The 9944-nt window shown below is 45.7% G+C and overlaps 1 protein-coding gene across 2 annotated transcripts in view; it reads left to right on the top strand.

Annotated features, from left to right (window-relative positions):
• ninj2 (ninjurin 2) overlaps positions 1-8881 on the top strand; it is a 47172-nt gene extending 38291 nt beyond the window's left edge. Inside the window, exons 1-4 of one of the 2 annotated variants that reach the window (XM_066669385.1) lie at positions 1229-1271; positions 6120-6330; positions 7112-7294; positions 7385-8881. In XM_066669385.1, coding sequence (XP_066525482.1) covers positions 6138-6330; positions 7112-7260 — 342 coding nt within the window. In that variant the 5' untranslated portion in view covers positions 1229-1271; positions 6120-6137 and the 3' untranslated portion in view covers positions 7261-7294; positions 7385-8881. Of the gene's footprint in view, positions 1-1228; positions 1272-6119; positions 6331-7111; positions 7295-7384 lie in introns of those variants that run through there. The other variant, XM_066669384.1, reaches the window with a different exon arrangement.
• Positions 8882-9944: the final 1063 nt, after the last annotated feature.

The raw sequence follows: 9944 nt of genomic DNA, 5'->3' as shown, positions 1-9944 counted from the left end.
ATGGTCTCTACCTCAGACAAGTTTTGAAGTCGATTGATAATAAAATCACATTCAGTTCTCCCCGAGATAAAGATATTGATTTGTTTGTTGTTGATGTAGTTTTGTTATTATTTATGTCATAGATTATTATTATTATTTGTAAGGGCGGCACGGTGGAGCAGCAGGTAAATGTTGCAGTCATACAGCTTCAGGGACCTTGTTCAGGTCTGTGAGGAGTGTGGTGTGTTCTCCCTGTGTCTGCGTGGGTTTCCTCCGGGTGACTGTCTGTGAGGAGTGTGGTGTGTTCTCCCTGTGTCTATGTGGGTTTCCTCCGGGTGACTGTCTGTGAGGAGTGTGGTGTGTTCTCCCTGTGTCTGCGTGAGTTTCCTCCGGGTGACTGTCTGTGAGGGGTGTGGTGTGTTCTCCCTGTGTCTGCGTGGGTTTCCTCCGGGTGACTGTCTGTGAGCAGTGTGGTGTGTTCTCCCTGTATCTGCGTGAGTTTCCTCCGGGTGACTGTCTGTGAGGGGTGTGGTGTGTTCTCCCTGTGTCTGCGTGGGTTTCCTCCGGGTGACTGTCTGTGAGGGGTGTGGTGTGTTCTCCCTGTGTCTGCGTGGGTTTCCTCCGGGTGACTGTCTGTGAGGAGTGTGGTGTGTTCTCCCTGTGTCTGCGTGGGCTTCCTCCAGGTGCTCCGGTTTCCTCCCACGCTCCAAAAACACACATTGGAAGGTGGATTGGAGACTCAAAAGTGTCCGTAGGTGTGAGTGTGTGTCGCCCTGTGAAGGACTGGTGCCCCCTCCAGGGTGTGTTCCCCCAGTAGGATCTGCTGACCAACCGCAACCCTGAACAGACAATGAATGAATGTTTATCTCAAGCTTTTATAGACTTGTTTTTTAAACAAATTATTAATGATTACCAACTCTACCCAATGGTAAGTCTCCCCCATAGAACACAGTTCCACCAGCCTCAGGAGCGTGAGGATGATCTCATGCTTCCTGCAAGAAATAAAGCCAACTCATGGAGTAGAATGCAAACTGCCCAGATCTGCCACATCAGCCAACCAGACACCCATTGCAAGCAGTGAGATGAAGGGGAGGAGGGACATCCTACTCATAGAGTGTGACGCCAGCTGTGCCCTCCCAGGACTCCCAGTGTTAGATGATTTATTCAGTGCTCTTATTTCTGTCTGTTTTGAGCTGTTCAGCAAGTCTAGCGCCGTGATTGGAGAGACCCAGACAAAGGGGCGGGGCAACTCTGGAGAGCCTGTTTCTTTGTAAAACGCAGCACTGAATCAGGTTTGTGGCTCCCATCTCATCACTCATACCTCTTTGAAAATAAATGATATCTACTCCATGGCGTTCTTCTGACAGTACATCCACAGTGACACGCTTTCGAATGGAGACACGTGTTATAGAGAAGGTCTGTCACATTGCCTCTGGCTCCTTGTGTCGTCAGGTGGTCAGAAAGCTTCCACCTCCACCCCAGTGTGTAGATTAACTCCAGCTCCTGGGCTTTGCGCTTAGGATGGGTGGAGTTTACAGATATTGTTACACTGGGCATGTTTTCAGTGGCAGGGAAGAGCAGAGTAGTAGAGAAAACCATGAAGCAAGGCTGTGTCTGGTTTGATCGAACCCTCCTCAACTGCTCTTCTCTGCTATTGGCCAGCCGAGCAACCAATGAGTGGGTGGGGAGGTGGACTTCCTGTGGGCCTGCTGTATGGGGCTCCGTGGAGTCCTCCTGACCTCTCCCATGGTGTTTATTTTATGGGAAAAAAAGGGAAAACAAGTCCCGCGGTGGAGGGAAACAGCGAAGCGGCGCGTGTGGTATTTGGACGCATGCCTGGGCCCTGTTTCACCAGAGCGTGATTCGTGCAAGGCTTTCAGCCTCAGAGATTGCAGCCAAAACACACCCGCTATGTCCCACACATACTGCACTCAATATAGAAGGTGCTGCAGTGGTATGGAGCACATAGGGGCATGTGTGCTTAGGGGGGTGCGATCCTGCTGAAGTTTGTTCTGATGGAGATAAGAGGTTGACAGCCTCTGATTACAACAAATGCAAGCTTTTCAGAAAGATAGACATCCCTCCAGTCCGTTCTTCCTCTTCTTGAGGATGTTTCTACAGTGGAGACGTTGAATAAAGACATCTACACGTCTCTTAACACCTAATGGCAGAGAAAAGAAAAGGCTAGAGGGAAAGAGAGAGAGAGAGAGAGAGAGAGAGATAGAGAGGTAAAAGAGAAAAATGAGAGAGACAATGTTACAAAGTTATATACATATGGAAAGAGAAGAGAGACTGACACAGAGGAAGGAAATAAACAGAGAGGTCTGAGAAAGAAAGAAAGAAAGAAAGAAAGAAAGAAAGAAAGAAAGAAAACAGAGAATGAGATTAAATAGTCTTTAATAAAAGAGAGAGGAAAAAGGTAGAGAAAGGCAGGAGAGAGAAAAAAGAAAGAAAAAAAAAGAACTGGAGCCTGGAAAAAAAAAAAAAGAGAGAGAGAGAGAGAGAGAGAGAGAGAGAGAGAGAGAAGGCCCCAGAGCCAGTGTGTTATATTTGTTTGGATATATATATATTTTCTCAGTCATCTGACTCCTGTAAAAGAACTGACCAGGAAAGTGTTAAAACATGGCCTTTAGCGTCCTCATGTGGTCAACTACGTCACACAACGTCACACAACTGTGTGAAAGGTCACCAGACACAAGTTCATTTAACCGCTGTGCTGTGCCGCCCTCTGCTGGTGACAGGACTTTTATTTTGCCAATATTTATATAAATTAAGAGTAAATTTCAATGTAAAATAAATCCATCCATCCATTATCTGTAACCGCTTATCCAATTAAGGGTCGCGGGGGGTCCAGAGCAAGGCGGGAATACACCCTGGAGGGGACGCCAGTCCTTCACAGGGCAACACAGACACATTCACTCACACCTACGGACACTTTCAAGTTGCCAATCCACCTGCAACGTGTGTTTTTGGACTGTGTGAGGAAACCGGAGCACCCGGAGGAAACCCACGCGGACACAGGGAGAACACACCAACTCCTCACAGACAGTCACCCGGAGCGGGAATCGAACCCACAACCTCCAGGCCCCTGGAGCTGTGTGACTGCAACACTACCTGTTGCGCCACCGTGCTGCCATTGTAAAATAAATAATTTAAATAAACATGTTCCTAAAGTATTTTACAGACATGCATTTAAAAAAATTAACAAGGAATAAGGAATGTATTTTTTACACTTAAAGGCAAACTTCACTTAATATACTGTAATAAAATGATAAATTATTGTACAATAAACATGAAAATTGAGTTCCTGAGTTAAGAAACAGTGCAAAAATTAATTGTTCTAACTTTTAATGCAATGTATTCTTCATGAAGACTATATTTCTTGAAAAATATCAAACACTATATGAAAAAACATCTGTAACAACAAGGGATTTTACTGAATAAAAGGCTCCAAAAATGAGCAAAAACATAATGAATGATGTTAAATGTTAACACTTTATATTTTATGATTTTGCATTAGAAACATTTACACAGCACCTCAGACTGTAAAACAATTTGCTCTACATTTTACTGCAGTGTTTGGCCTTAACTCGCCGTGATCACAATGACAAAATGAGCACTGACCGATTAAAATATTGAGAAAAAGTGTTTATTGGAATATTGATCAAACAGTAAAGTGTTCTGATCATTTATGACATCATTAAACATCATTAGGCGGCACGGTGGCGCAGCAGGTCCAGGGACCTGGAGGATGTGGGTTCGATTCCCGCTCCGGGTGACTGTCTGTAAGTAGTGTGGTGTGTTCTCCCGGTGTCTGCGTGGGTTTCCTCCGAGTGACTGTCTGTGAGGAGTGTGGTGTGTTCTCTCTGTGTCTGCGTGGGTTTCCTCCGGGTGACTGTCTGTGAGGAGTGTGGTGTGTTCTCTCTGTGTCTGCGTGGGTTTCCTCCGGGTGACTGTCTGTGAGGAGTGTGGTGTGTTCTCTCTGTGTCTGCGTGGGTTTCCTCCAGGTGACTGTCTGTGAGGAGTGTGGTGTGTTCTCTCTGTGTCTGCGTGGGTTTCCTCCGAGTGACTGTCTGTGAGGAGTGTGGTGTGTTCTCTCTGTGTCTGCGTGGGTTTCCTCCGGGTGACTGTCTGTGAGGAGTGTGGTGTGTTCTCTCTGTGTCTGCGTGGGTTTCCTCCGGGTGCTCCAGTTTCCTCCCACAGTCCAAAAACACACGTTGGTAGGTGGATTGGCGACTCTAAAGTGTCCGTAGGTGTGAGTGTGTGAGTGAATGTGTGAGTGTGTGTCTGTGTTGCCCTGTGAAGGACTGGCGCCCCCTCCAGGGTGTATTCCCGCCTTGCGCCCAATGATTCCAGGTAGGCTCTGGACCCAGAGAGAGAGAGAGAGAGAGAGAGAGAGAGAGTGAGAGAGAGAGAGAGAGAGAGAGAGAGAGAGAGAGACTAAAACACTAGCAAAAACAGAATATAGTTCTTGTTCTGTAGTTGCCCCCAGTGTACAGGGCTGCTTTGATTTCTTTGAGTTTTGTTGCCACCTGCTGGTTAATAACAGCCTGAGGGACCATGTTTGCTAGAAGTGGAAAGTACACGTATGTGCACTGTATGTCGTCAAGACCGCACACACAACATGGCGCAGTGTGTTAATCACATTAATTTTTTCACTGATATTTGACCCTCAAGTCTAGATTTTCCCGTTTACAGTCAGAGCGTATGTTTACATTGGACAGAATGAGCTTCATCAGAATGGACTTGTTACTGTCCAAACTAGGGATGCACCAATCCGACTTTTTCAGATCTGATACCGATACCGATACATAAACCTCGTGTATCTGTTGATACCCGATACCAATCCCATAGCACTGTGAACTAATGAACCATGTACTTTTGGGAGAGACTTAGACATAAATGAACTGAAATGCTATTTATTTGTCACTAAAATGAACAGTTGCACAGGACTTTGGCACAGCACTCATTCAAAATAAAAAGTTCTTAAAATATTCTGAAATATATAAAAGGTATCGGTCAAAAATAAGTAGCTTCACTTTGTCAAACACACAAACAGTAATCACTCTTAGTTTTAAAAATTTAGTGTAAACAGAAAACCAAGATAGAATCTAACAAATAACAAATAACTTGGTCAAATACAGTCAGAGATCAGACTCCGTAAACATGTAAACATTTAGTGCAATTCAAAATAAAATGTAGCAGCTGGAAAAGAGAAAAACACAAGTAGCTCAAACAACATCAACTGAAAGTGAATGGATCGGACCCATGGATCCGCCTGTTTACCCGATACACCATCCAGCTCATTTTGTTAATATCAGGCCCGATATCGGATCCTAATATCGGACGGGTGTGTGCCTAGCCACGCTGAGACATTCTCTGTATCAGTTCTCACAACAGTTCCCTTATGGAAAAAAGAGTTATTAATGTGTGTTATTTTGGAACACACACACACACACACAAACACACACTCACACACTCACACCTACGGACACTTTTGAGTCTCCAATCCACCTACCAACGTGTGTTTTTGGACTGTGGGAGGAAACCCACGCAGACACAGGGAGAACACACCACACTCCTCACAGACAGTCACCCGGAGGAAACCCACGCAAACACAAGTCCAAAAACACACGTTGGTAGGTGGATTGGCAACTCAAAAAGTGTCCGCAGGTGTGAGTGTGTGAGTGAATGTGAGTGTGTGTGTGTGTTGCCCTGTGAAGGACTGGCGCCCCCTCCAGGGTGTATTCCTGCCTTGCGCCCAATGATTCCAGGAAGGCTCTGGACCCACCGCGACCCTGAACTGGATAAGGGTTACAGAGAATGAATGAATGAATGAATTATTTAGCAGTACACTTTCCACAAATAATTCTTAATTTCTGTAATGCAATGAAATACTGACAGACACAAGTTACAACCGTTTACTCCCACATACAGTTACATCATATGCACAACTCAGTGTACGGCTGCCCTGCTGTAGTGGATAGGGAGGCCACCCTATGTCTTATAGCTCTAATTACAGACCCCAGGCATGTCCTTGTTGATTGACTATATTTAGTGTTGGGCGAAATGTATAAAGTAAAGCTGGCCTTATGTGTTGTCCATCTCTCTCTTTCTCTATCTCTCTATACCTTCCTCAGCTTGCACAGCCTCTCAATATGAATCACTATGCCACTAAGAAAACAGTGTCAGAGAGCATGCTGGATGTGGCTCTCCTGATGGCCAACGCTTCCCAGTTGAAAGCTGTGGTGGAGCAGGGGCCTGACTTCAGATACTACGTCACCGTGATCGTACTCATCTCACTCTCTCTCTTCTTCCAAGTGCTCGCTGGGGTTCTGTTTGTGATCATGGGTGAGTCTTTCAAACACTGAACAAAATGAATGTAAACAGTGTGTGGTTCAGAGTTAAAGGAGAGATATTCTAACCCTTTTCCTTCAACTGAAAACAGTTCTGGTTCTTAATGAAACGTCTGTGACCTGCTTTGGTCCAAACCCCACGAGCCCCACAGCAGTGTTCTCCCCCTGTGTAAACAGCCCCTGTTCAGAACGCCCGCTTTCAGCACCTGTTCCTTTAAATGATAATGAGCCGCTCGCTGTTCACCCCGACCCCGAGCGCACAGCAGTGAGGAGCGAGGAGCAGAAGCTCTGGTTTTTAGCCGTTTTCACTCTGTTCTCTTTCTTCTCCGTTTTTACTCAGTGCTCTTATTTCTCCGCGCTCGTTGTGTCTGTTTTGCTGCGTTTAACCTCGTCTTTGCGCTCTCACATAAACATGGGTCCAGCGCTGTGATTGGACAGACTCAGACGAGGGGGCGGGGCCATTCTAATGTTTCTGATATCCATGTATGATATAGCACAAACATTTGTTTTTATTTTCATATGTCTCCTCTATTGTTTTTTTTTTTTCATGCAAACCAATATTCAGCTAATTTCACATCGGACGGCACAGTGGTGTAACACGTAATGTTGCTGTCACACAGCTCCAGGGTCCATAGGTGTGAGTGTGTGAGTGAATGTGTCAGTGTGGGTGTGTCACAGTTTTTTTTTTTCCATTTTCATCCTGATATCAGGAGGAGTAAATGTTGTCTCCTATGGAAACGTCCCATTAGAATGCTGCTTTGTGTTTCTCCTACCAGCGCGCAAAGACCTGAATGATGTGGCCAGTCAGAGAAAGCTGGACACCGTGAATAACGTGGCTACTGCAGTAGTCTTCCTCACAGTCATCATCAACATCTTCATCACTGCGTTTGGAGTGCAGAAGACAGGCCTGTACCCTTGGGAGTGAGCTCACTTCAGGACAGAAACACACCGGACTGTGGGTGAGCGCCTCGCTGTGGTTATTACCAAAGGGAAAGCATAAAAATAGAAACTGTGAGAGGGCACTAATGCTGTGTGTTCTGTTGTTTCAGGTCCTCCATTTCAGCTGTGAATACTGGAGGGTGTATGACCTTTAACCCAAACACAACACGGGCCTTTAACTGTAAAATGTGCTCTGCTTTAGTTTACTAAAGAAGATTTTGTTCAAATTTTGCATTGTATTGTGTTTTATTGGGCATTAAATTCAGCTTTATTAACTAGTTTATTTGTCTAGATTTGTAGGAAATACAGATGTCAGGAGGTGAACCACTGGACTGCTTGCGCTACCACAGACCCAGCCCCCTGGACCACGCCAAACAGAGGAGGGCACCTGAGAAAATGAGATATAAAAAGTTTATTTGCTCACAAAACAAAAACAAGCATTAATTCATTCATTGTCTGTAACCCTTATCCAGTTCAGGGTCGCGGTGGGTCCAGAGCCTACCTGGAATCATTGGGAGCAAGGCGGGAACACACAGTCTGGGGGCTCCAGACTGTGGGAGGAAACTGGAGCACCCGGAGGAAACCCACGCAGACACAGGGAGAACACACCTCACTCCTCACAGACAGTCACCCGGAGGAAACCCACGCAGACACAGAGAGAACACACCACACTCCTCACAGACAGTCACCCGGAGGAAACCCACGCAGACACAGAGAGAACACACCACACTCCTCACAGACAGTCACCCGGAGGAAACCCACGCAGACACAGAGAGAACACACCTCACTCCTCACAGACAGTCACCCGGAGGAAACCCACGCAGACACAGAGAGAACACACCTCACTCCTCACAGACAGTCACCCAGAGGAAACCCACGCAGACACAGAGAGAACACACCTCACTCCTCACAGACAGTCTGGAGGTTGTGGGTTCGAGTCCTGCTCCGGGTGACTGTCTGTGAGGAGTGTGGTGTGTTCTCCCTGTGTCTGCGTGGGTTTCCTCTGGGTGACTGTCTGTGAGGAGTGTGGTGTGTTCTCCCTGTGTCTGTGTGGGCTTCCTCCGGGTGCTCCGGTTTCCTCCCACGCTCCAACAACACACGGTAGGTGGATTGGCGACTCAAAAGTGTCCGTAGGTGTGAGTGTGTGAGTGTGTGTCGGCCTGCAGTGGACTGGACCCAGTGACTCTGGGAAGGGTCCAGACCCACGGTGACTCTTAACTGGATAAAGAGTTACAATGAATGATAATTTCATACAAGCACCAGCCTTATTAAGATGATAAATTATTTAAATAATAATAATAATAATAATAATATTAGATGCCTTTGCTGTATAAGAACAGGGTTTGCTCGGTTGGTAGAACATTGGTTCTCCATGCCAACAAATCCTGTTTCTCACGTGTTTATGGTGGTCTCTCGAGACCCTGCATTCGGGTTCCACAGACTGTGAGGTGTCCTCTTGCTTATGGGGAAAGCTTTCTGCTAAAAGTTTGAGTTCCCCTCACCAGGGGTTCCCAAGTTTTAGAGTTCCTCAAGGTCTGGGGCCTGGATCTGTGTTAGCAGAAGCAGTGAAGTGGTTTTTAGAAGCTGAAAATGATCTAATTGTTCTTCATGAATCTTAAAATAAATAATATTTTGACTTAATTTTGTCTTGTTTGTTGCCGTTAATGTCTTGTGTTTAAACATACAATATAGTCCTCCAGTTATCCTTATTTTATTACATATCACACACACACACACACACACACACACACACACTGCCCATTCATTATCCATTTTATCAGCTCCACTTAAAATTAAGGACCCCTTTGTAGTCGGCTGGATGTTTTTGGTCGGTGGACTGTTCTCAGTCCAGACACTGAGGGGTTTAAAAACTCCAGCAGCACTGCTGTGTCTGATCCACTCTACACCAGCACAACACACACTAACACACCACCACCACCACCAATTTATACATGCTCAGTGGCAGTCATGTGGGGGTTTTGACCTCTGAAGAACAGGGTGAAAGTGGAGCTGAGAGAATACAGTAAATATTGTACAGTCTTGTTTTATATTAAACACATCATGGAACTGGCTTGAAACTTACCCTGTCCCTCACTCATTCACTCACCCACACATTCACTCACATTGCTCACTCCTCTCTCACTCATTCACTCACATGTTCATTCTCTTAGTTACTCACTCCCACATTTATTAACTTACTCACTCATGCACACACTCAATCACTCACACGTTCATTCACTTAGTCATTCACGGATTCACGTACTCATGCACACAATCACTCACACGTTCATTCACTTAGTCATTCATGGATTCACGTACTCATGCACACACTCAATCAGTCACATGTCATTTGCTTACTCACTCAATCACTCACACGCTCATTCACTTAGTCACCCACTGATTCAGTTACTCATGCACACACTCAATCACTCACACGCTCATTCACTTAGTCACCCACTGATTCACTTACTCATACACACACTCAATCACTCACACGCTCATTCACTTAGTCACCCACTGATTCAGTTACTCATGCACACACTCAATCACTCACACGCTCATTCACTTAGTCACCCACTGATTCACTTACTCATACACACACTCAATCACTCACACGCTCATTCACTTAGTCACCCACTGATTCAGTTACTCATGCACACACTCAATCAC

The sequence above is a fragment of the Hoplias malabaricus genome, chromosome 4 (genome assembly GCF_029633855.1).
Source record: "Hoplias malabaricus isolate fHopMal1 chromosome 4, fHopMal1.hap1, whole genome shotgun sequence".
NCBI lineage: Eukaryota > Metazoa > Chordata > Actinopteri > Characiformes > Erythrinidae > Hoplias > Hoplias malabaricus.
This window is presented reverse-complemented; position numbering and strand designations above follow the sequence as displayed.